The 26,528-nt window shown below is 43.8% G+C and overlaps 1 protein-coding gene across 3 annotated transcripts in view; it reads left to right on the forward strand.

Annotated features, from left to right (window-relative positions):
- Positions 1 to 26,528, forward strand: part of LOC117366652 (probable cation-transporting ATPase 13A4) — a 112,020-nt gene that overhangs the window by 45,579 nt on the left and 39,913 nt on the right. For all 3 annotated transcript variants that reach the window (XM_033958281.1, XM_033958282.1, XM_033958283.1), the window contains 9 exons: positions 6,735 to 6,807; positions 10,422 to 10,553; positions 11,612 to 11,782; positions 13,185 to 13,342; positions 15,771 to 15,959; positions 18,468 to 18,529; positions 21,838 to 21,988; positions 23,538 to 23,627; positions 26,341 to 26,497. In XM_033958281.1, the coding sequence (XP_033814172.1) occupies positions 6,735 to 6,807; positions 10,422 to 10,553; positions 11,612 to 11,782; positions 13,185 to 13,342; positions 15,771 to 15,959; positions 18,468 to 18,529; positions 21,838 to 21,988; positions 23,538 to 23,627; positions 26,341 to 26,497 (1,183 nt within the window). The remainder of the gene's footprint in view (positions 1 to 6,734; positions 6,808 to 10,421; positions 10,554 to 11,611; positions 11,783 to 13,184; positions 13,343 to 15,770; positions 15,960 to 18,467; positions 18,530 to 21,837; positions 21,989 to 23,537; positions 23,628 to 26,340; positions 26,498 to 26,528) is intronic.

Genomic DNA, 26,528 nt, shown 5'->3' on the forward strand with positions numbered 1-26,528 from the left:
CCCCCCCACTTTACTTAATAGACATCGCGCCGCGTTGTGGGGGCGTTGTAGGGGGTTTGGGGGGTTGTAACCCCCCACATTTTACTGAAAACTTCACTTTTTCCCTTTTTTAGGGAAAAAGTTAAGTTTACAGTAAAATGTGGAGGGTTACAACCCCCCAAACCCCCCATAACGCCGGCGCAATGTCTATTAAGTAAAGTGGGGGGGTTCCCCCCACGCCCCCCCCCCCCGTCGGAGCCCTAAAAACAGTAATTTAGAGCGGCACGCGCCTCCGCGCTGTGCTCAATTGTCCGGGCGCGCCTTTGTCTTTCGCGCCGTTGTCTATGAACTGTTTACAGTAGATGAAATAGGAAGGAACTACAACAGAGGGTTAGAGGTAGAAGTGTGAAGAATATTTAGAGGACTTGGGATGCCAGATATAAGAGATTTCTTGATTCCTAAATTGGAGAGAGGCTTACAATTTTTGAGAAAAGCCAGGTTTTCAGATGTTTGCGGAAAACTTGGAGAGAGCTCAAGTTCCGAAGAGGAGAGGTAAAGTTGTTCCAGAGCTCAGTGATTTTGAAGTGGAGGGAGGTCCCTAGCTTTCCTGTGTGGGAAATGCCTTTTAGCGAGGGGAAGGATAGTTTTAATTTGTGGGAGGATCTGGTGGTATTAGGGTTTGAGGAATTCCAAGAAAGAGGGATAAAGGAAAGGAGGATACCGTGTAGGATTTTGAAAGCTAAACGGGCGCATTTAGAGTGGACCCTGGCGATTATCAGAAGCCAGTGAAGCTTGGCCAGGAGCGGGGAGACATGGTCAAATTTACTTTTAGCGAAGAAATGGAGATGGAGGGTTACAACACTTGGCCAAGAGTCACAAAGAGCTGTGGTGGGAATCGAACCCAGTTCGGCAGGGTTCTGAGGCTGCTGACAAATGCACGCACGACAATTGCGCCCCGTCAATCATGGCCGGTCAAAATAATTACCAAGCAACTGCACTGGCTCCCGATCGAGGCCCGAACATTATTCAAACTCTTACCAAACTACATGACTGAAGCATTTGAGTTTCCCCCCGCTGCCTTTTGCGCACCAATTCCATCTTCGCCTGCCCCTCCCTGCAAGGAAAACCTAAAAAAGCTGATGTGACAAAATTACTATCCTATCAAGCAGCCCACTTCAGTCGGGAACTACTCCCCATTATAGGGTCTTCTTCGTCTTTAATGCATTTGAGGCGAGGATTGAATTCCCGGTAGAGCACTAAACCCTGCGCCTTCTTTGTATGTCTCACACACTCCTCAAGACGAAAAAATTCTATACTCAAACTCTTCCAGCTCTTACTAACGCCTCTGCCCCTCACTTCTCTTGCCTTCAGCTTCTGGCTCCCCATTTCTTTATCTGTACTGACATTTGAAAACTGTTCATCCACTCAATTTCTTCTCCATTGGCTCCCAGTAATCCCCAGGATCCACTTCAAATGTGCGTGTCTGGCCTACAAGATCCTACATGGCATCCTTCCTGCCGTTATCCCTCTATCCTGGAACTCCCCAACCCCTACTTCCTCCAGATCCTCCCAAATTTTTAAACTATCCTTCCCTTCCATAAAAGGTATTTCCCATGTAGGCAAACTTGGGTCATCCCTCCCCTTTAGAATCACTGAGATCTGGAATAACCTCACCTCCCCTCTCCGAACCTCAAGCTCCCTCCAACTCTTCCGCAAACACCTAAAAACCTGGCTATTCTCAAAACTGTAACACTTCCCCCCTCTTAGGCCTCTCACCTTCCCCCTTTACACCTAACTCTTTAATCTCTCCACTGTAGTTCCTCTCTCATCTTTCTTCCTGTAAACCGTGCCGAGCTCCGCATTCGTGGAGATGGTGCGGTATATAAACCCAAGGTTTAGTTTAGTTTAGTATTACCTTATCAAAATTGCATTTGACTCCGATCTTGTCATGATCCTATGTTATTTCTACTTATATCCTCACCAAGAGTTCTTTTCATATTATGTATTTGGCTCTGACTCTCTCATTATCCTATATTTTTTGTACTTATATCCTGACCTCTCATGTACGGTCTTCTACGTAACTCATGTTCACCGTTTCGACCTTCACGATGTATTGTGGTATTTTATGCTATGTTATGTTTTCATGGGCGATTTAATCCGTTCACAGTTTGCAGTTTGTGATTGCCGTCCACCTGAATTTAAATCAAATGTTATCCCTCAGAAATGAAACTCAGTTCTACATAACGCTGTGATAGAATCAGCAAGCAACCTACAGCAAAATGTTTGTGTTTTCTGCAATAAAGTCCTCCCAGCACAAGCTCTACACTGTACAATTATCCCAGAACAAACAATTGGCCAACTGAGCTGCCCCCAGAAGACCTGAGAGAGGAACCTGTTTTCCAAGCTTTTCTTCCCACGCTCTGCATTTTCCTGCAACAGATCTTAATCCCTCCCGATAGGTCTAAAAACACTGCTATAACTTTATATATTGGAAACTAATTGGAAATCTAATCTCTGCCATTATTCTTCCATACATGTGAAGAGCAAGTCCATCACCGGTCCCCCACATTTATTTACCACTTCCAAGCATAAAAGTCCAGCATACCATCACTTTCACTGGTCAGTGACCAGCAAAGTGACCAAACACTGCTCTGTAAAAGCACCTGTAAGAAGCATAGACCATAAATATGAGGGGGCGGAGCATGGGAGGGGATGGGCGGAGCAACCACTTGTCTGCACTTACCAACTGTGCAATGACTTACCTGGCCTTTTACGGCTATGTGCAAATAGAGGATCTTTTAAAAGAATGCTTAAAACTCAACTTTTTGCAACTGCTTTTTTAAAAATTATCTAATTAGTTAAAATTTGGAATTGCTGGCCGATTGTGCAAGTTTTGCAAGGGGGTAGGTTCTGCATTTTGTTTCTATGTATTTTTTTTTATTATGTATGTTTTTTTTATAAGCTGCCTAGATTTAGGTAGTGTATAAATTTTAAAATAAATACCCCCATCCTTTTACAAGACCGTACCTTGATTTTTAACGCTGGCCGCGGCAGTATTAGCTCCAACGCTCATAGAATTCATATGAGCGTCGGAGCTGATAACGCTGCGGTGAGTACTATAAGCTATATACTCCCTTGGCTGCATTTAAACCCCTTTCTAAAGCTAGAGTATATAAATTGTTGATTAAATTATCATATGAATGGTCTTGAAATTGCTCAGGCGCCATTAGCATTGAGCACAGCTGGCAAATCACAGCCCAGCACAGCAGGGGTTTCCTCTGAAATATTGCATTTGAATACATACCAAATCGTTCCGTCATTTTCCCCGGAAGAAGCCGACTTTGTTGGCGAAACGGGTCCTGTAGGGAACAGACTATCATAAAGATAAGTGTTACATATGGTTTACAATGCAATATATAAAAATATTTTTTGAATGAGAGATTTGGTTTAACAGTAGAGGCCTGCTAAAGTGCTACTTGTACCTAAAAGCCTAGAAGCTTGCATTATTGCTTTCATGGTTCATCAAGCCCAATAGCCCGTTCTCACGGTGGCCAATCCAGGTCATTGTACCTGGCCAAAACCCGAAGAGTAGCAACATTCCATTATCTCAGAGTAAGCAAGATTCCGGAACCCCAAAGAGTGCAACATTCCATGTGGAATCCCCAAAGAGTAGCAACATTCTAGAATCTCAAAGAGTGGCAACATTCCATGCGGAATCCCCAGAGGGTAACAACATTCCATTATCTCAGAGTAAGCAAGATTCCGGAACCCCAAAGAGTGCAACATTCCATGTGGAATCCCCAAAGAGTAGCAACATTCCATGCTACCAATACAGGGAAAAGAGTGATTTCCCCCATGTCTTTCTCAATAACAGACTATAGACTTTTCCTCCAGGAACTTGTCCAAACCTTTCTTAAAACCAGCTACTCTGTCCGCTCTTACCACAACTTCTGGCAACACGTTCCAGAGCTTAACTATTCTCTGAGTGAAAAAATATTTCCTCCTATTGGTTTTAAAAGTATTTCCCTGTAGCTTCATCGAGTGTCCCCTAGTCTTTGTAATCGTTGACGGAGTGAAAAATCGATCCACTTGTACCCGTTCTACTCCACTTCAGGATTTTGTAGACTTCAGTCCTATCTCCCCTCAGCCGTCTCTTTGTTAATTGAACACTTTTAATGGGTGTAATGTCACAGTGTGGATATTGTCTTATAAAGAGCTGGGAGGTTTTCCAGAATCAAGAATGGAAAGCCAGAACCGACAAGTCTCGGACTAAGTTTACCATTGGTCAGATTCCGAGCCGGTTTCTGAGATTCTTTTCCTCCCAGTGTTATAATGGTTCATAGACAACGGTGCAAAAGATAAAGGCGCGCGCTGACAACTGAGCGCAAGACGGAGGCACGCGCTGAAGAAAATTACAGTTTTTAGGGGCTCCGACAGGGAGTTTTGTTGGGGAACCCCCCCACTTTACTTAATAGACATCGCGCCGGCGTTATGGGGGGTTGGGGGGTTGTAACCCTCCACATTTTACTGTAAACTTAACTTTTTCCCTAAAAACAGGGAAAAAGTGAAGTTTTCAGTAAAATGTGGGGGGTTACAACCCCCTACACCCCCATAGCGCCCCCACAACGCGGCGCGATGTCTATTAAGTAAAGTGGGGGGGTTCCCCCCCATGCCCCCCCGTCAGAGCCCTAAAAACAGTAATTTTGAGCGGTGCGCACCTCCGCACTGTGCTCAATTGTCTGGGCACGCCTTTGTCCCGGCGCGCTTTTGACCTGACACCGTTATAATACATTCTCCTCCTGCTATAATAAAAAGAAGCCGATTGGATTTGCACTGGGATTAAATGACTTGCCCAGGATCACGGGGGAGCAGAGTGGGAGGCTGTAGCTCTAACCACTGTGCCACACACAGCGGGGAGAGAGCTCTACAAATGAAGGTAAAAATATAGACACCAAAAATCTGGGCGCTAAGGCAATATTACAGAGCATAATACAGAGTTGCGCACCAAATCTGTTCTGGAAAACTAGAGTAAATCTGTAGTTTATGCACCAAACTGTATCGGTGGCCCCTTACGCCACGTCTATGGTTGGCATAACTGCCGACACCTGAATGTGGCAGTCTGGCGCGTAACTGCAACTATTCTATAAAATGCTCTTAGGAAGAGTCGGAATGCCCCTCCCATATTAATCCCACCTTCGCAATTGCGTGCGAGAGAAGTTAGGTGCTCAGTTTGAAAATAGGGATGCAAGTCAGTTATGCGCTCAACTGCTAATTAGTGCTTCTTAATGACAGTTATCGCTACTTATCTCTAATTAAGTTCCAATTTACTGCCAATTAGCTAATTATTCGGTAACTGGGCATGCATTGGTACGCCTCACTTTAGGTCCCTTTTATAGAATTTGGGGGTAAATCTCTTTCCTGCTTATGATCTTAGGGCTCAGTTTACTAAGCTACAATTCACATTAATGAATGTTAATTAGAGTTGTGCATGGTTAGTAAACGGGTACCAATGAAAGCGATGGGATTTACAGTATTTAAAATACCTTTAAATTCAGCTTAGTAAATAGAGCTCTAGGCAATGGAGGGTTAAGTGGCTTGGCCAAGGTCACAGAGAGCGTCAGTAGGGTTTGAACGCTGGCTTCCCCGTTTCTCAGCGTCTTGCTCTAACCACTAGGCTGCTGCACTATTGCCACTGACAGGCGCATGTCGAAAGGACTAAGAAAAATATATGCAACTAGTCTTTAAGCCCGTTACATTAACAGGTGCTAGAATAGATGTGTGAGTCTGTCTTTCTTTCTCTCTCTCTCTTTGGTCGTTTTATGTCTGTCTGTCTTTCTTTCTTTCTGTCTCTCTCTTTCCTCGGCTGTCCACCACCACCCCTTCCCTGCTCCCCCTGTCCAGCAGTACCTCTTCCCTGCTCCCCCTGTCAAGCAGTAGGCCTTCTTCCTTCCTTTTACCTCCCCCCTGTCCAGCAGCACCCCTTCCCTGCTCCCCTTGTCCAGCAGCAGCCCTTCTCCCTTTGTTTTACATCCCCTCTGTCCAGCAGCACCTCTTCCCTGCTCCTCCTGTCCAGCAGTACCTCTTCCCTGCTCCCCCTGTCCAGCAGTAGGCCTTCTCCCTTCCTTTTACCTCCCCCCTGTCCAGCAGCACCTCTTCCCTGCTCCCCCTGTCCAGCAGTAGGCCTTCTCCCTTCCTTTTACCTCCCCCCTGTCCAGCAGCACCTCTTCCCTGCACCCTCTGTCCAGCAGTAGGCCTTCTCCCTTCCTTTTACCTCCCCTCTGTCCAGCAGCACCTCTTCCCTGCTCCTCCTGTCCAGCAGTACCTCTTCCCTGCTCCCCCTGTCCAGCAGTAGGCCTTCTTCCTTCCTTTTACCTCCCCCCTGTCCAGCAGCACCTCTTCCCTGCTCCCCCTGTCCAGCAGTAGGCCTTCTCCTTTCCCTGCTCCCCCCTGTCCAGCATCCGCTAGCCCAGGCAGCCTTGGGGCTTTTGCTAGGCCAGCCCACCTCGCATTATCGAAGTTTGCTGGTCCGGGGGTGAGAAGAGGCGTTCCGGCAGTGCAGGAGCCAAACCGCCACCGCCGCTCAAATCGCTGCACGCGCCACAAGCCATCACAAGCCGCACCCACGTGCCTGAAATCGAATTGAGCACGGAGGCACACATCACGCTGTCAGGGAACATGGAGTTGTAAGTGCGCATGCGCGCTTAGGGTTTTATCATAGAGGATAACACTTTCCACTGTTATGTTAAACTCTACAGCAATCTGTGAAACTCCATAGATTGGTCAAGTCTAACAACAGCGTCAAGATCAACATGTGTAGAAAAGACGGAGGTAAGTCGATCTTTTCATAAGCTTAGCCACCAAACAAGACAACCTCGTAACCACACCCCAAAATGACATCACATAACAAGTCATTTCTATGCCGCATAACCAGTAAGTTAGAGGCGGTTTTAAAAATATATAAATGGGGAGGATTTAATTAGCAAACAGGTGTGTTTTCAGTTGCTTTCTCGGAGCTCCACAACAAAGGTTTTAATTCCTTATCCCAGCAAGCCGCCTGGTAAGATGGTGAACTCTGAAGATGTTTTTTATAACGATAACCTTTGATTGCTGGAAAATGAAAGAGATTATCCTCCGCTTTTACTAAAGGTGCGCTAACCGATTAGTGCATGCTAAACGCTAGCGCATCCATAGACTAACATGCACGTGTTAGCGTTTAGCGTGTGCTAATCCGTTAGCGCACCTTTAGTAAAAGAGGGCCTATGTGGGCTTCACGGGCATTTATGTTTAAATGATTTTTATTATTCCAGCAGTAAGAAGCAAATACAAACAGTAGTACCATTCAGGAAATAACATTTTCAACAATATAATCAGTTCCCCTCCCATCCCCCCTCCCCTCCCCTCCCCAAGAATCCATGGCCGGTCCAACAGCTGAGAGTGGGAATAAAATCTTAAAGATTGAAAAGTCTACTGCGAGCACGCGGTGTGAGGTCCCGCCAGAAGTGCTCCTACACCTAACAAAATTTGCGACCCGGGCCAAGAGTCAAGTCTCCCACCATGCGTCTCTCCAGTGTTGCGTGCACTATCATTAGGGATCTCCATTGTGCATATGACGGGGGATCACGGGAGAGCCAGTTGGTGAAGATGGCTTTTTTTTCCCATCAAAAGGGCTCTGGAGATAAATGCTGACATTCCCCTGGGTTTGGGCGAGGCTATATTATAAAATCCAAATAACGCCCTCGGTTGCGGAAGCCATCGCCTTCCCCAAAGCGATGTGGTAAATAGGCCAAGATGTCTCCAAAACTGTTGGATTGCGGGGCAGGCCCAAAACATGTGACTCAAAGATGCGTGAGCCTGATTGCATTTCGGGCAAGAATGCGATGCAGTAATCCCCATCCGGGCTGCACGTTCCGGTGGAATGTAAAGTCTAAGAACAATTTTCAATTGCATTTCCCAGTGAGTAATATTGGGTGACACCTTCTGAATGTTCTTCGGGACCTGTTGTAACTGTTGAGCAGTCAACTGGCAATGCAAGTCCTCAGCCCACGCTAGGATTCGTACTTGGTTGGCAATCCCGGATCCCCACAATATGAAATCGTAGAGGAATCCTCTGTTGGGCTGAAAGGCTGAAGAGTTCCGAAAGCGCCTCCCTGCAGACTTCTGTAAGGGCAGCCACTGGGACTTCACGGGCATTTAGATTGAACAAAGGAAAATGCAGTCATTTGGAGAGACAAATCGGAGCCATGCCAAAGAGCACTTTCTAACAAAGATATCCAAACCCTACTGCGCTGAGTCCGCTCTCCGTCTTATAACATCTGCCCAATGAGCTTAGGGCCCTATATTTAAAAACCTCAGTTGAATAAAAGGGTCCAGATGTTCTGGAGATAATTTATTATACTCTGACATATAAAACCATGAAGATTCAATTAAAAAAGTATGGACACTAATATGCATGGTCCAGATTGGCATCACAGTCACTTCTTATCATTCCATCTTTTTATCTTTCTCTTTATCATTATTCATCATTACCTCTTCCTTTTAGGACCCCTGAGGAAGGCGTGTACGCCGAAACATGGACCTTGTAGGGTCCGGTTGAATTTTTATCACTGTATTATATATCATTGTACTTTTTTTAAATTGAATTTTCATGTTTTTATATGTCAGTGTATAATAAATTATCTCCAGAACATCTGTATCCACAGTTTTTTGTTTTCACTATGGATCATTGGGTCTCCCCATTTTTCTTTTCTATAAAAGGGAACACTACTGGCAAACAAATGGGAGAAACCTCTCGTGGTAGATTCACTGTCGCATACACAAGTTAGACAGTTCTAAATCTAATAGATGCTGGCACCGTCATCTAGCCATTGGGACACTGGATCATCTGTTGTTCTATTGTCCTTTGATACTCAACTTCTGGAAGTCAATATGGGGACAGATTAATCTCATCCTGGAATCAACAATTCCATTGACGTATGAGGTAGTTATATGTGGAACATGGCTGCATATTAAGCCCCCCAAGGACCGCTACCAATGCAGGCTTTTCCTAATTATGACAGGGATAGCCATGCAAATGGTAACTCGCAATTGGAAAAATTGCGACCGCCTTAATTTTCCCTTTTTGGTAGGCAAGTTTATGTTGAGGCTACAGATATGAAAAGATGAATGCTGATTTGTTGGGACATAGCAATTTATTTAAATTGTTTTGGGGCCTGTTGACATCTTTTGTTAATTCAGTTTTGTTTATTTTTATACACATCCAGGACAGGGGGGGGCATATCTTTTTGGTTTATTCTTTGATTAAATATGTTGGATGGGAGGGGAGGGATATTTTTCTTCTGCATCGTTATTGATTGAATATAAGTGCTCATTATGATTATTAATGTCTGTATAATTCCTGGCACTTTGTATTAGTTTTGAAAAATGAATAAAGATTTAAAAAAAAAAAAAAAAAATTCCCTATCGCACTATATTACAAAGCATTAAGATAAGTGCAATTTTCATAGTATTTATTAAAATCCACTTTAAGTGTATAAAAAATATCAAAAAAGATTTAGGGCTCCTTTCACTAAGCTGCAATAGCTTTTTTAGCTCACGTAGAATTTTAGCACACGCTAAACCCGTGCTACACGGTTAGAACTAACGCCAGCTCAATGCGTCTAGCGCACGCTAAAACCACTAGCGCAGCTTTGTAAAGGAGCCCTTAATCACAGAGGGCTATGGTCGATGAATGATAACCTGCCCTGCAATAACTATCGCCATGAAAATTCATTGAACGCACAGGAGCTCTGAGACCATTCCCTCGTGTGTTCACAACGCTCTTTTTCTATAAAAGGTACAGGCTGACCAGATTTCGGTACAAACAGCAAACTTGCTGCTTTTACTGTTTCCATCTTGCAGCATCTCATCTTTCCCACTTCTCTTTTTCCTGCTGCTGTAACAGCCAGTGGTTTAGTAAGGGAAGGGGGGCGAACCGCCCTGAGTGCCATCTTGGTGGGGGTGCCGGCACCTCTCCTTCCCCACCACGACTCCCCTCATGCCTCTAATGCTTCGCCAGCACGACCAGCACCTCCAACCTGCTGCTTGCACTGGCCTCTGCTTTCCCTCTGGAATCACTTCCTGGTCACGCCAGCAAAGTTAGAGGTAGGGGGGAAGGTAGGCACGTAAGGAGCGCCTCCCTCCCTCATTACGCCACTGGTAACAGCCACCCTACTTCCATCCAGCCGACTCCTTGGCTTCTTTAACCTTAGGCGGACTTTATAGAATCCGGGTCAAAGCTTTAGTGAAAGGAACTCCTGTGAGCATCTTAAATCCTGCATCTTCAAGTTTTAGAGTGAGCTCTTGTTTTTCTAACTACTGACTTCAACGATCACTAACAGATTTTCATTAAAAACAGTAAAAAAACAATCTCTAATGCATGGCTTTGTTCACTTTCACGTTTACAGAGTGCATCGAACTAGAATCCCAGGATTTGGTCCCAGGAGACGTAATCGTTCTGATGGGGAAGAGGCTCTTCCTACCGTGTGACACCATCCTCCTCAGTGGGACCTGTGTCGTAAATGAAAGCACACTGACCGGTATGAGTACAGTCTTCCCCCGCGAATTCGCGATTCGCAGACTCGGGTATTCACGGTATTTTCTGACTGCCTCTTCCGGTCAGAAAATACAGGGAATGAGTCCGCGAATCAGCCTTCTGCACAGCTGATTCCTCCTCCTCTCCCTCCCTGGTCATCCAATCAGCCTTCTGCACAGCCGATTCCTCCTCCTCTCCCTCCCTGGTCATCCAATCAGCCTTCTGCACAGCTGATTCCTCCTCCTCTCCCTCCCTGGTCATCCAATCAGCCTTCTGCACAGCCGATTCCTCCTCCTCTCCCTCCCTGGTCATCCAATCAGCCTTCTGCACAGCTGATTCCTCCTCCTCTCCCTCCCTGGTCATCCAATCAGCCTTCTGCACAGCCGATTCTTCCTCCTCCCTCCCCCTCCTTTCCCGGAGCATACTGGGTATGGTTTAATGCACCTGCCAGTACCCCAGCTGCCCTCTCCTGCCTTATTACAAACTCAAAACCGCATTTGCGGTTTTTCAAAATTTGCGGGTGTTCCTGGAAGGGAACCCCCGCAAATTTTGGGGGAGTACTGTACTGATCTTTATTTAGTTCTGATATTTATAAACCACCTTTCAGAAGTAACAACAACTAAAGTAGTTCACAACATTAAAAACAGAGAGAATATAGAAAGAACATAATTCAAAACCAAAATAAAGACAATTACAGAAACCATGTCTCCTAAAAGAACAGAACAGATCAGGTGGTGAAAAGATATTAGGCATCCTAGCCTTCTGCCTTCCTTCCCCTCCAGTTAATTTTTAGGCCCTTTGCCATCCCCCTCCTCGCAAAATCACCACTCCCAGAATAAGCTGGGCAAATGGGTTATTTAAAAATTGTCCATCTTCTCTATTGGTAAAAGCACCTCCTGATGTAATTCTCTCCTTTTTCATTTTGAAAATGGATCTGTCCATCTTTGGCTGGAACCAAATCCTCTATTGACCCCTTTGCCTCATCATTTGTCAGGTTTCCAGCCTACGGAAATTAAATTGTAGCCAGGTTGGTATGATTTATGAAATGTTGGCCTCTCCCAGGTGAAAGTATTCCAGTTTTTAAGATCCCTTTGCCTCGGGTGGACGATGCTGTTCCATGGAAGATACAAACTGGAGAAGATTATAAGAAGCACATCCTGTTCTGTGGGACTGAAGTGATCCAGATAAAACCATCCAGCCACGGTCCAGTGAAAGCTGTTGTGCTACGAACTGGTAGGTTTATCTTGGAACAATTAAGGAAAATCAGTGGATCATTGAATATACTGCGACATAAAAAGCTTGGCCTAGCGTATGGCCCTTAAGCATCAAACATTTCCTACCCATGTACTGAAGGTCAACTTTCCACAGAAAGGGTGTGGTGCAGTGGTTAGAGCTACAGCCTTGGCACCCTGAGGTTGTGGGTTCAAATCCCACACTGCAACTTGTGACTCTGGGCAAGTCACGTAATCCTCTTTGCCCCAGGTACATTAGATAAAGTGGGAGCTTGCCAGGACAGTTAGGGAATAAAACCATGAACTTCTGAGATCTCCTTGGAGGTTGGAAGTAGTAGGATTGTTATAGACTTTCTATCCATATCCGCTTTGGTCAAGGAGCCTGGTATGTACTGTGCAGTTGCTTCACTGGCTCTCGGCCCATTTCCGCAAGTGTACTCGCTCTGCAGCAACTCGGTATCCCTCCTCTCTCTTGTTGCTCCGTACACTCCCCTCCAGGAACTCCACTCATCAGATAAGTCCCTCGTCCCTGTACCCTTCTCCTCTACTGCCATCTCCTGTCTCCATCCCTTCTTTGCTACGTCAGGCTCCGTCTCTGGCGGTATTCAAAGCCAGACTAAAAGCCCACTTATTTGAAGCTGCGTTTAAACACTGACCCAACCAACATTCCCTTATAGTCCCCTACCACCTTTTAGTCCCCTCTGTGAATCTGTCCTAATTAGATCGTAAGCTCTTCTGAGCAGGGACTGTCTCTTGCATGTACAATGTACAGCTCTGTGCGCACCTGGTAGCGCTATAGAAATAATAAATTGTTGTTGTAACCTTTACCTCTCAGGGGGTTGGGAGGGGTCATGCCTTAATCTCTCCGTCTGGTCAGTTTGGGCATCTTTTTGGAGCTTAGTCATTATTGAAACAGGTCTGGCCTAAAATGTCCCTTTTTTTTTTGCCCTGAATGTTTTTACAATGTTTCATTATTGCAGAAAAATATCCAAATCATACACCTGCCCAAAACAAACCCCCAACCCCCCCCCCTTGAGATTGAGATGTTTTTTTGGGGGAAAAATGCCACTTTGTGACTTTTTGGGATATTTTTGTGTTTCGAAAGTAAGCCCCTTAATATCTAAGACAAAGTGCTAAGAACTCATTTCAGTCTTTGCCAGTGAATATTATGCTCTTTTTAAAATTTGCATTTATTAAGGAATAAACTTTAGAAGTGAGGGTTAAGTTACCTAATTCGGCCTTTTGGCAAGAATCTGATCTCTCTGCAGGAATCATACAGTATATCTGTTACTATAGATCAGGCCAGTGCTAAATGCAACATATTGTGACAGTATTGGATTATTTGGGTAGCACTGCAAGTGTTATAAGCTATGAAATTATTGGCTCTGTTCTTTCCAATGTAGGTTTCAATACTGCAAAGGGTGAGATGGTGAGGTCCATCCTCTACCCCAAACCTGTGAACTTTCAACTTTACAACGATATCATCAGGTTCATCGTCTGCCTTCTAGCACTAGCTGTGTTTGGACTGATCTATGCAGTGATAATATTTAAAATACAAGGGGTAAGTAATCTTTGTATAAAATAAACGTGATTCTCTTTTTTTATATACTGAGTTGTAAATGGATAGGGGAAGATTCAGTGGCATGTGGTCAGGGCCTTTAGGAGATATGTCCCTCCCCCAAAAGGCCTTGAGGGAACTGCTCTGAATTTGATTGGTTGAGCAGGCAACAGGCAGATGCTGCTCATCCAATCAAATTCAGATCAGTACTGCCAGGGCCTTCAGCCTAAAACTTCTGGGAATGCTGATAGACAGAGGCTGTACCATCATTTGCAGCCCGGAGAAACCTAAGGCAACTTCGAAAATTCCTCGACAGGAAACAATTCTAGCTCTTGGCCCAGTCTCTAGTCCTGGGTCTTCTAGACCAGTAGTTCCCAACCCTGTCCTGGGGGATCACCAGCCATTCGGGTATCCCTAATGAATATGCATGAGAGAGATTTGTATATAATGGAAATGACAGGTATGCAAATCTCTCTCATGCATATTCATTAGGGATATCTTGAAAACTCGACTGGCCGGTGGTCCCCCTGGACAGGGCTGGGAACCAGTGCTCTAGATTACTGCAACATCCTCTCTCTCCCCTGCCCTGCAACCATGATAAAACAACTACACAGCTCTGAGACTTATCTATTCACTGAGGAAACTCGACCACATTACAGCGGCTTACCTCGATTCACACTGGCTCCCAATACAAGCAAGAATGCTATTCAGATTCTACTGTCTACTATTTAAAACCATTAATGGAGACAGCCCAGCCTACTTGAACAACCGCCTAATCCAAACTACCACAACCAGACACAGGAGAACCCAGACACCATTCCAATCAGAGACATCAAACGGAAAAAAATGTACGATGGCCTTCTAGCCACACAAGCAGCAAAACTAGACCACCAACTCTCCAATCTACTAATCGCGACCCCAGACTACAAAACTTTCAGAAAATAAATAAAAACCCGGCTATTCAAGAAATCTTTAAAGACAAACTAACACCACAAGAAACATCTCAATCCCCTGTAGCAACCCGCTCCACTCTGTAATACCTCTGGAAATGTCCAGATAACTTCTTATGTAATCCGCCTTGAACCTCAAGGTAATGGCGAAATAGAAATCACTAATTACATTACATTACATTAGTGACTTCTATTCCGCCTTTACCTTGCAGTTCAATGTAATGTAATGTACACAGCACTGTACAGCAAAAACACGAAAGAGCCAGTCCCTGCTCGAAAGAACTTACGATCTAGTTAGGACAGACAAACTGCATAAAAAGGTGCATCTGTAGACAGTGCTCAGGTGAAAGAATTACAGGGGGATGATAAGACAGATATTGGTGCTTAGCAGGTGGGTTGGAGTTTGGAATTGAAAGCAGAAGCAGATCTCCAAGAGTACAAATGCAGAGAGAGAAGAGGGCCATAGAGTGAGTGCCAAAAGACACCAATTGAAAGTGAGTTTGCTGGAAAAGATGCCACCAGATGCTACACTGAAAAGTACAGTAGGTGAGATAAGAAGACAACCAAAGGAGAGCCATGAAAATGGAGGGAGAACCATCTAAGAGTGGGTGGTGATTAACACTTTTGAAGGTAAGACGTTTAAGAAAGGAATAGGAGCCTTTAGCCATGACCACGAAAAGATGAAAGGGAACTTTGAAGAGGGTCAAAGCCAGACTCAAGTAAACCAAGAATAATTTCAGATGTCAAGACGTTTTTCCACTACATACAAACGATAATCACATTTTTTGACTAAAAATGTTAACATTTCTTCTTTAATCTCCTTCTTAAAATATTGGCGTACAGCAAGAGATTAGAGAAACTGTGCCTCTTCTACCTTGAAAAGAGGAGACTGAGAGGGGACATGATAGAAACATCAAGATAATGAAGGGTCTAGACTTAGTAGATAAAGACAGGTTGTTCACCCTCTCCAAGGTAGAGAGAACGAGAGGGCACTCTCTAAAGTTAAAAGGGAAAAGATTCCATACAAATGTAAGGAAGTTCTTCTTCACCCAGAGAGTGGTAGAAAGCTGGAACGCTCTTCCGGAGTCTGTTATAGGGGAAAACACCCTCCAGGGATTCAAGACAAAGTTGGACAAGTTCCTGCTGAACAAGGACGTACGCAGGTAAGGCTAGTCTCAGTTAGGGCACTGGTCTTTGACCTAGGGATGCCGCATGAGCAGACTGCTGGTCAGATGGACCACTAGTCTGTCCCGGCAGCAGCAATTCTTATGTTCTTATTTGGTGGGGATGGATAACGCAAGATCCAAGCTGGTTTTAACTTTGGTTACCAAAGTTCAACTTTTGACTTGGATTACCGAACGAGGAAACGGAGAGCTTGTGGGTTGAATTAAACATTCCCCGCACAAGATGGCACAGCTTTGAAAGAAATGTGACGGGAATAGATTTTTCACGCTTTCCATTCTTTGTCCTTTAATTTGTAGGAAAGCGTACGAGAGATCATAATAAAAGCCTTAATTCTCTGCACCATTGCCGTGTCTCCAACCCTACCAGCTGCTTTGGCGTTAGCAGTCATGTACGCCAACATAAGGCTAAAGAGGAAACACATCCAATGCATCAGCCCTCAGAGGATCAACGTGTGTGGAAGGCTGAACCTACTCTGCTTTGATAAAGTATATACTTTCTACATAAAAAACAATAAATTTCAGTGCAGTGGAGGACATCGAGGAATGTCCAAATTATAACAGTTTTACAAACAAGCAATGGAATGTTTGCTTTATGCCAACTGGCAGGACTGTGCATTGTCTACAGGGGATAAAAATAAGATTTGGTATCTGGAATTTTTGCAGACACTTTGTTGTTTTCCTCCTTAAGAAGAATAAAGTAGTTGTATTAATCCACTTGACTAGACAGAACTGTATGTCAGCATGTTCTAATTGTCTCCAATAATTTACTGATTTTGATTACATTTTTTTGGTTCAGGACAAACAGGGTTACAGAAACATAGAAACACAACAGCAGATAAAGGCCAAAAGGCTCATCCAATTGGCCCATCCGCAGCATCCGCTATTCTCATCCTCTCCCTAAGATCTCAATCTGTATACTATGGAGGAAAGGCGGGAGAGGGGAGATATGATAGAGATGTTTAAATACCTATGTGGCATAAATGCACATGACATGAGTCTCTTTCATTTAAAAGGAAGCTCCAGAATGAGAGGGTTATCCGAGGAAATACTTTTTGACAGAAAGGGTGGTAGATGCGTGGAACAGTCTCCTGGTAGAAGTGGAGGAGACAGAGACTGTGTCTGAATTCAAGAAAGTGTGGGGCAGGCAAGTGGGAACTCTTAGGGCAGTGTGTCACAAACTGTGTGCCACCCGAGATTTCAGGTGTGCCAGGCTAGAGGCACATCTTGTAGGCAGTCAGCCGACACCAGCGCCCCTCCTTCTTCCATGCAGGCACCACCCACTGGTGGCTCAGGGTCCGTCTGGAAGGCCGTCGTGCATGTGCGTATGTCAATATGATGACATCACACATGCGTGTGACATCATCAGATTAACACTTGCACACTTCCAGATGTCTCGAGCTGCAGCCAGTATGTTTAGCGTGCCACAGTACAACCTGGCATTGAAGAATGCTGGTGTAGAATGTCTGAGGTTGAGATGAACACTAAAGAATGACACGGGATGGTTTCCCACAGTTATCCGAGGGACGGGAACGATGATAAATTTTGTCACCTTGTCATTCTCTACAAGGTACCAATCTGAAGAATATCACTGCTGGTGGCCAAATTATAACCTGGTATTCAGCACAGTTGAATATCCTGGTATAAAAAACCCCCCGCAGAAGCTGATATTTAAATTAAATATTGGAGAAGGCTTCATCTAAGGCAAGAGAAATGTTAGGTTGTATCCGCAGAAGTTTCGTCAGCCAGAAGCCTGAGGTCATCATGCCGTTATACAGAACCATGGTGAGACCACATCTGGAATACTGTGTGCAATTCTGGAGGCCACATTACCGTAAAGATGAGCTAAGAGCAGAGTCGGTTCAGCGGATGGCCACCAGGATGGTCTCGGGGCTCAAGGATCTCTCATACGAAGAGAGGCTGAACAAATTGCGGCTCTACTCTCTCGAGGAACGTAGGGAGAGGGGAGACATGATTGAGACATTTAAATACATCACCGGGCGTATCGAAGTGGAAGAAGATATTTTCCTTCTCCAGGGACCCTCAGCCACAAGAGGGCATCCACTTAAACTCAGGGGCGGGAAATTTCATGGTGACACCAGAAAGTATTTCTTCACCGAAAGAGTGGTTGATCATTGGAACAAGCTTCCGATACAGGTAATCGAGGCCAACAGCGTGCCAGATTTTAAGGGTAAATGGGATGCCCACGTGATATCCCTAAGAGGGTGGAGTTAAGGATGGGTCATTAGGAGCGGGATCTCCAGGAGAGTAGATTTAGGGGGGTGGGTCTGTGGAATGGGCAGACTTGATGGGCTATGGCCCTTATCTGCCGTCATTTTTCTACATTTCTATGACCTCCACAGCTGAATATAGGGAAGAACTTTTAAATACAGTATTTCTAATATGTTGGCAAGTAATTCACACCAGAAGAAGAAAGTTAAATTCTAACCTGCGCTTTGTTTTTCCCCATATTATCGTTTATTGCACTGGTTAGCGTTGGAAGCAAGAGTTCTGTTTAAATTTTCTTGCATTTGCTTTAAGTTGATATCAGGAGAGTCTCCGATTCACTTGTCTCCTCATTTTGAGTTATATAGACCATCAAGAAATACAAGTTCTCACTTATTTGCCTATCCTAAGCCAAATGGTGTCAGATATAAGACCTTTTTTGATAAGACCGTTAGCGTTTCAGGTAGGTAAATTACAATCCTGGCTTGGTGAATGTATTCATCAAGCCATATCTTACTGTTCTTTTCGAAAATGAGTTAAGTCTTCTTTGTTTGACAAATTTATTACTTAGTTGGGTATTTTTAAGATTGTAATTCATTTTTAACTTTTTATAATGATTTTATTTTTATGGTATGAATGTATTTCACTGATTGTTCAGTTTCTTATGGTGATGGCGGTATAAAAGAATACATTTATTATTATTATTATTATTATTATTATTATTATAATCTATATACCATTATGTGATAAGTCATTCCTTTTTTCTCCTAGACTGGTACCTTAACTGAAGATGGGCTTGATCTGTGGGGTGTCATCCCTTCTGAAGGAGACAGGTGTGTCTGGCAATAGATAAATTCATGTTCTGTAGTGCTCCGTGGACCATCTCACTGATGTTCCCTGTTGGCTGCATGCGAGAAGGAAAAACAGCCATAAAACGCCCATATCGTTGAATAAAATTTACAGAAATGTATTGAAAAGAAAGTAAACCTATTTGATAGCATCCATAGAAAGGATAACATGGTCCGTTTGGAAGTGATCTCTAGGAGCGCTTTTCAAACTGCGATAGTGGTGATTGGTGCAGGGAGCCACGCTGCTCCTGACTCTCATAGGAACTCTAAAAGCGTCGGGAGTAGCACGGAGCATTCAGCGCAGCTCCCTGCGCTAATAATCACTATCACGGTTTAGTAAAAGGGGGTGACTATGAGTTTAATAGCAAAAAAAAAAAAAAATTGTTGGTTTATTTCCACTTGGAAATGACCATCTGAAGACCCATAAAATGCCACTAACTTTATTAAACAAACCCAAACCAAGTAGAATAAATGTGGGGAGAGTGTGGCGTAGTGGTTAAAGCTCCGGCCTCTGCCCCCTGAGGTTGTGGGTTCAAATCCACGCTGCTCCTTGTGACCCCGGGCAAGTCACTTAATCCCCCCATTCCCCCAGGTACATTAGATAGATTGTGAGCCCACCGGGACAGACAGGGGAAAATGCTTGAGTACCTGAATAAATTCATGTAAACAGTTCTGAGCTCTCCGGGGAGAACGGTATAGAAATTGAATAAATAAAAAAAAAAAAAAAACAATATTATTTAGAATCAAACAAGCTGGTATACACCACAATATCAAAAAGAGCCACCAACGAAGCCTCAGAACCCCACCGTCTTCCAACGTAACGGTAGGCAGTACAAAGGGTGATCGCTGGCATTAAAACAAAATAAAAACCTTGATCACATGCTTCTTCACTGCACTATGGTTCATTCCTTTTGGACTCGTATCTGGGACACCATAAAATCTATTACCAAATGTTCAGAAGCTATTTCCATGGACATTATAATCCTTCGTTCTCAACATCCTTGTTTTGCACTATCAAACTGTCCTCCTAAACTTATTGACACCATGATTGTGACAGCTCTTATGCACATTTTGAAAAATTGGAAGTCACCCACACTACTAGACTACACCTTTTGGTGGAACTCCTTAAGCATGTACCACAAATTCAAATCATATGCATATGAAAAGAACACGATATCTCGTTTATCTACAAATTTGGTGCGAAATAAATCACCTTGGTCATTCTTAGATTCATATGTTCATTCTGCCTTGTAGACACTTCTGCCTCTCTCTCTTTCTTTCTCTCTCTCTTTCTTTCTCTCTCTTTTTTCTTTTTTATTTCAATTCATCTTCTCTGCTTTTCTATCCTTTCTATTTCTTTTCTTAGCAGTTTCAAATACTCTGAATTCTTCTTACTAATCTACTATATGCAAATAACAGCAATTATGGTTTCTTTTGTTTCTACATCACTAGTTCTTATTCAATTTTTATGTATTTGAACTGCTTTCTGTATATTACTTATAATATTCAATAAAATTAATGAACTAAAAAATAAAAAAATAAAAACCCCTTCACTTACATATTTTCAGTGGCTAAGAAATACTAATCATGCAAAAAGGCTTTGTGCAATGCAGATAATTAGAGTAATTTATAAGCAAAAAAAAAAAGAGAGAGAGAGAGCTTATGTGACTTTGACACATCTACGTTGGCCAGCGTTTTGCTATTATAGATGTTTCATCTTTATTTATTTATTTATTTATTTATTTATTCATTCATTTTTCATAGCTCGTCCTCCCCAGGAGCCCAGAATGGGTTACAATAAAACAAAATTAGGCACTCAGGCCCGGATTCTGTAAACTGCGTCCCGATTGTAGGCAGCTGTAGGCGTCCTACAGCTGTCTAATAAGCCAATCGGGAAGCCCGTTTTCTTAAAAAAAAAAATGTTCCCCAGGCAGGCCGCCTATATTGAAGGCGTCTCTGGGAGCCTAAGCAAGCCTAAGCAAGCCCGCCTAAGGCTAGGCGGTGGCCTTAGGCGAACCTAGGCGGCCCTACGCGTCTCCCTAGTAGAGCAGGAGACGCTTACAATGTATAGCAGCCGCATATAAAGTAACCCGGTTCTGTAATTGGCATCTGTAACATGGACGTCGGTTACAGAATCGGGTTTAGTTTGGGTGGGTGTAGGCCCGATTCTGTATAGGATGCCCATCCTTGGCGTCCTATACAGAATCTCGGCCTTAGAACTTCCTTAACTTTCTCGAAGACTCACAATCTAACTAAAGTACCTGAGTAACAATTATTGAAATAGTAAAGATATAACAAAATTCCAAGAATGGTGAGGGAAGGGTACAATTTAAATAATACAAAATTAAAAAATAAAAAAAAATTAAATTAAAAAGAATAAAAACTTCAAAGTCCCAGAATAGAAGGCTGTTAGGCCGAAGGTGATCACTGGATCCCAATCGTGGGTGGAGGCTAATGGCCGAAGATTGCAGGACAACATTTGCGGGCTCTCCCTCCACAGACTCCCCGACATCCGATACACCATCGTCTGACACCAGGTCTGGCCAACTTTACACGAGAAATCTCACAGGCACCGGGATTCTCTTGCCCGCTGCTGTGCTCCACTTCGTTCCCGCCAAAGGAAACCTTTGGACCCCTGGGGAAGATGTTTTAATCGAAACAAGGACCGTGTTGGGTCCCGGTTTCTCTAGAACAAAGGTGGCCCATTTGTAAACAGCGTTCTGATTGACCCAATAAAGTGCCTTGATCAAGTACATCTGTTCTGCAGTCTTCTCTTTGGGTTTGGTTGTTTGACTTTCACTGCAGACCTGTTGGTAGGGTTACCAGTCGTCCGGGTATCCCTAGACATGTCTGGGGATCCGGACGGCTTTTTAAAACCCCACCCACTTTAAAATCCTAAGTGTTTGAGGCTTGTGTGGTTAAGGCAGAGCTTACAGAAATGGGGCAGGGACAAAACTCCTGGGGACGGTGAAATTGAGTCCCCGTGTCTTTCTTTGCTTGAAAGTACTTCTGACTCTTCATGAAGGCCTCATAAACTGCTGAACTCTACAAATGGGGGACATTTGGGGATTTATTTTTCCTCTTAACTTGCAAAACTTCTTCAGGCTAGATCTTGAAGGCCTAACTTGAACATGGAAACTGTATCAGGATAATGGATTTTTTTTTCTCAGAATATGTTGAAAGTGGTTAAAATTATACAAATAAGCTAAAGATTCTATTATGTTTCATATGTTATTATGTCCAATAATTTGTGAAAGTTGCCATTTAAGTCGGGGGACCTCTTCTGTTCTCAGTTTCCTGAAAGTTCACAAGTTCTCTTCTGGCAACACCCTGCCCTGGGGACCTCTTCTAGGAGCGATGGCCAGCTGTCACTCGCTGATTATCCTTGATGGGAAAGTCCAAGGAGATCCACTGGACCTGAAAATGTTTGAAGCCACTAACTGGGTACCTATTATTTTTCCCTACGAAATTCTTGTCTTTCTTACTGTCATAATAATAGAAATGCAAGTTTATGTTCTAGTAGTATAGAAGTGTGTTTAAAGCCTAGGATTGTGTAATGATAAATTCAACCCTCGAATGTGCAAAATCTGTGCGACCCCTGAGCAAGCTACTCACCTTCATGAGCTCTAAAAGCAGAGGTAAGCTCTTCAGCCCAGGGACCTATTCCAAAACAGTGATAGATTCCACCTAGACTGTGTACCGCAGGTTAAAATGGCACTAGAGAGGGGCACACTGAGGCATCCCATGGCAATTTTGGAATCGGCATAAATAGGGTTTATTTTTTGGCATGGGGAGGTAGAAAGTAAACATGCCCTGCACTAATTAAGTAGTGCATGTAAATTGCCACGCATGCAGGTTTAGCATGGGAGCCCTCAGTGGCGCAGCGAGGGTAGGAAGTGGCCGGGGTGGTGTCGCTCTCCTATCTGCCCCCACTCTTTCCCCACCCCTCGCTCCTTCCTCACCTCCCACACCACACTCGCTGCCCTCCCTTCGCCCCGTACCTCTTTAAATCTTCACCAGTGTGAGCAGTTTCTTCTGTCTGCTGCTCGCACCGACGTTGGCTTTCCCTTTGATGTCACTTCCTGGCCCCACGACCCGGAAGTGATTTCAGAGGGAATCCAGGCCGGCGCGAGCAGCAAGCCAGAGAAGTTGCTTGCACTGGCGATGATTTAAAGAGGTACAGGGGAGGAGGGCATGAGCTTGGTATGGGGGGTGGGCGGAGAGGTGCTGGCACCCCAACCAAGATAGCATAGAAACATAGAAGAAGATGAAACATAGAAGATGACGGCAGAAAAGGGCTACAGCCCATCAAGTCTGTCCACTCTGCTTACCCACCCCCTGTCTATGCCCTAATGACCCAATTTCCTTATCTTGACCCTCGTAGGGATCCCACATGGGTATCCCATTTATTCTTAAAGTCTGGCACGCTGTCTGCCTCGATCACCTGCACTGGAAGCTTGTTCCAATGATCAACCACTCTCTCTGTGAAGAAATACTTTCTGGTGTCGCCATGAAATTTTCCGCCCCTGAGTTTGAGCGGGTGCCCTCTTGTGGCCGAGGGTCCCTTGAGAAAGAAAATATAATCTACCAAGATAGCGCCCGGGACCGTCCAACCCCCATCCCCCCACTAACTACGCCACTGGGAGCCCTTAATGTAGGGCTACTCAAATGGGTCCTCAGGCCAGTCAGGTTTTCAGGATATCCCTAATGAAGAAGCATTAGAGAAATTTGCACGCCTGTCACCTCCATTTACGTATATGCAAAATTCAGTTACTCTCTAAATTAAGCAATTTTAAGAATTTAAGTCGGAATGTAGAAAAAGAAGAATAAAAATGTAAGGCTAAGATTATTCTGGCATTTTCAGAACTCGCATTGAAGCACTGACTAATCTGTGTGTCCGCTGTACAGCTGAATATTGACCTTTTGACTTTTATTTTACTAATACACTTTGCCCGGCTCCTTTTTAATTTGTACATATTTTGATTGTCTGCAGGAAATAGATGTTTCTGGTGGTCTGACAACCAATCAGGAGGAGGTTTCAGAAGGAAGTCTGATCATCAAACCAGGACCTAAAACCAGCAAGGTAGGGAACAGAACTGTCACCCATGTACGTATATAATTCACGCAATCTTAAACAATTAAAAATTCCTGAGCCAGAGCCACATCTGGCTGTAAAGGATAGATACATCTGAAAAATGGTCAGTAATATACAGTGCATGATGTAAACCAGTGGTGTAGCTAGGAGTGGGTCTGAGTGGGCACAGGCCCGCCCATTTTTTTGTTTTGTTTTTTTTGCTCAGGCCCACCCAGCAGTAGTACTTCAGTCACTTCTTTCCTTCTCCTCTAGCTCACGAACTGGCAATTCCGGGTCTTCAGCCAAAAAGGAGCTCGATTTGGTTAACAGTAACTAAAAAATTACTTTAAAAGGTGACAATCAGAAAATATTAATATGACTGTATTCCGATGTGTTTGGCAAATAAAATAGTTTTTAAAGATTAACAAAAAAGTTGAAAAGGACCAGGACCCCTTAAAATAAGAGGAAGCTCGTTTTATAGTTGAGAAAATTTGAAAACCAGGGATTGACTGAAATTCTTGACTCCTTCGATTCCTTTCACTGAAGGGAGGGAGAGTTTGAAGTGTTGGGTGCCTCTTGCATAGGAGAATCCATAAGCATTCCATAATAAAGGGACAAGAGGGATGAAGATACCACATAGAATTTTAAAAGTAATACATGCACATTTATGGAGAATTCAGGAGACACCTAAAAACAGATCTGTTCCAGGAGTACTTAGGCAGCTGATTTGTACAATCTTTCCCACTTTAATTGATCTCTAGAGCCGCTATTCACTAGTTTTACTTGTCAGTTCTACTCAATTTGTAGCATTTCTAATCATTGTAAACCGCATAGAACTTTACGGTCCTGCGGTATATAAACTGTTATTATTATTATTATTAATAATAAAGTGAATCCTGAGATAGACCGGAAGCCAGCGAAGGTTTAAAAGCAAAGGAGACACATGGTCAAGTTTACTTTTTCCCAAAATTAATTTCGCAGCGGTATTTTGTACCAGTTGGAGTCTCTGAACCCCCATCCCTCCCTGGTGCACCTCCAAAGTGTCACCAGCAGGGGCAGCTATCCATATTCACTGCCTCCTGGAGCCCTACAGGCTTCCCTCAACTATATCTACCGATAAGGAATGGGATCCACAGGTGGTGGGGAGGGGGGAAGATGAATTTAACAGTGTTGCCCCACGAGACCTGTACTGCGAAAATAGAGAACAAATTCACATTTCTTGTATATTAGGAATTAGAAAGGAAGTCTAGCGCCAGAATATCGTAAATTTCTAACAACTTTTTTATTTGCTAAACATTTTGAAAATTAATCTCTTTTGAAACCTCTGCTCTTATTTTTTTCAGTTCTTAACTGTTGTAAACCGAGTTGAGCTTCCTTAGGTTGATGACCCGGTTTATAAAGTTAAGCTTTAGTTTAGGTTAGTCTAAAGTGTATGGGATTGGTATGATTGTTGAAATAAGACATTTTGCCCCTTATTATAGAGAAAGATTAAACTATATACCCTTAATGGATAAAAATAGCTGTCAGAAGACAAATGAGACTTAAAAGCAATAACATTTTTAGCCTAGAATTGGCCTTAATTGGAGATGAGTTTTGCACTTACCTTTCAGACAGTGCAAATGAAGCCCGACCCTGATACAGATAAAATTATTGCCCTGAGAATTTTTACTAAGAATGGTCATAGCTTATTTCACAGCTCTTGGATTTAGGGAGAAGTGTTTTAATTTAGGGGTATACTTCTCCCTCCATATTCACGGTTTCAGCATTCACAGTTTCGATTATTCACAGTTTTTAGCTTGCTGGCTCCCCCCCCCCCTTCCCCCATTATGTCAGCTTGCATAGAGAAATCGCTGATTCCCGGCACTTTCTTCACCGTGTTTTGCCTCTCCTTCAGGAACAGGCCGGGTCTCCCACCGTGTTATTCGCAGTTCACCATATTCATGATGGTTTTTAATAGAAAACAGCGAATAACATATGAAAAAGTTATTTGCGGTTTTTCTGTATTTGCGGTTCTGTTAATATCCTACAACCAAACTACACATTGCAATTACACTTCTCCCTCCGTATTCGCTGTGACAGGGGATTGTTTGCATAAAGTAATTAACTTCAGTGAATTTTCTATCAGGACAGACCAAGTATGTTTGTTATGTTATGTTAATCAGGTTTTCTATTCCACCTTTACCTATTCAGTTCAAGGTTGGATTACATTACAAGTGACTGGGCATCCCTCCTGCAGGTAGTCTTCGGGGGGGGAGGGAGGGGGGGACGGTTTGTCGCTAAAGTTATTGCGGCAGGGAGATCCCATGCTGCGATAAGCTCAGCGACAACCCGATTCTCTAACCAGCGCCTGTGACATGGACACCGGCGGTTAGAGAATTGGGTTATTAGGCGGGCTTAGGCGTCTGTCCATGAGGACAGACGCAAGTCTCTATAGGACGCCCACATGTGATTCTCAAAAGCCACATAGGCGGCTTCTGAGACTGGGTGTCCTATATAGAATCTGGCCCTTATAGTCCGTGCCCCAAAATTGGCAGGGAGAAGCTAGTGTCTGTTCTGAAGAGGTGTAACTTGGTTTGGCATAACAGTGCCAAATTCAACTCTGGCCATTTTGTTGGGCAGACCAAACGGACTGTGCAGGTCTTTATCTTCTAACATTTGCCATGCTATCAATGTGTTCTTGATTAGCATTGCTACGGAGAGGCATAACTGTTCCTTTTTTCAGGTTCCCATTGAGGGCATCTCCATCCTGCATCAGTTCCCCTTCTCCTCCAGTGTGCAGAGGATGTCTGTTATCGTCGAGCTGACGGGAGAGGCTAAGGTTGTTGCTTTCATGAAGGGAGCACCAGAGAAAGTGGTCAGTTTCTGCAAGACAGACACAGGTAAGTGAATGAAGATAGTCCGATATACCAC

The sequence above is a fragment of the Geotrypetes seraphini genome, chromosome 9 (assembly GCF_902459505.1).
Source record: "Geotrypetes seraphini chromosome 9, aGeoSer1.1, whole genome shotgun sequence".
NCBI lineage: Eukaryota > Metazoa > Chordata > Amphibia > Gymnophiona > Dermophiidae > Geotrypetes > Geotrypetes seraphini.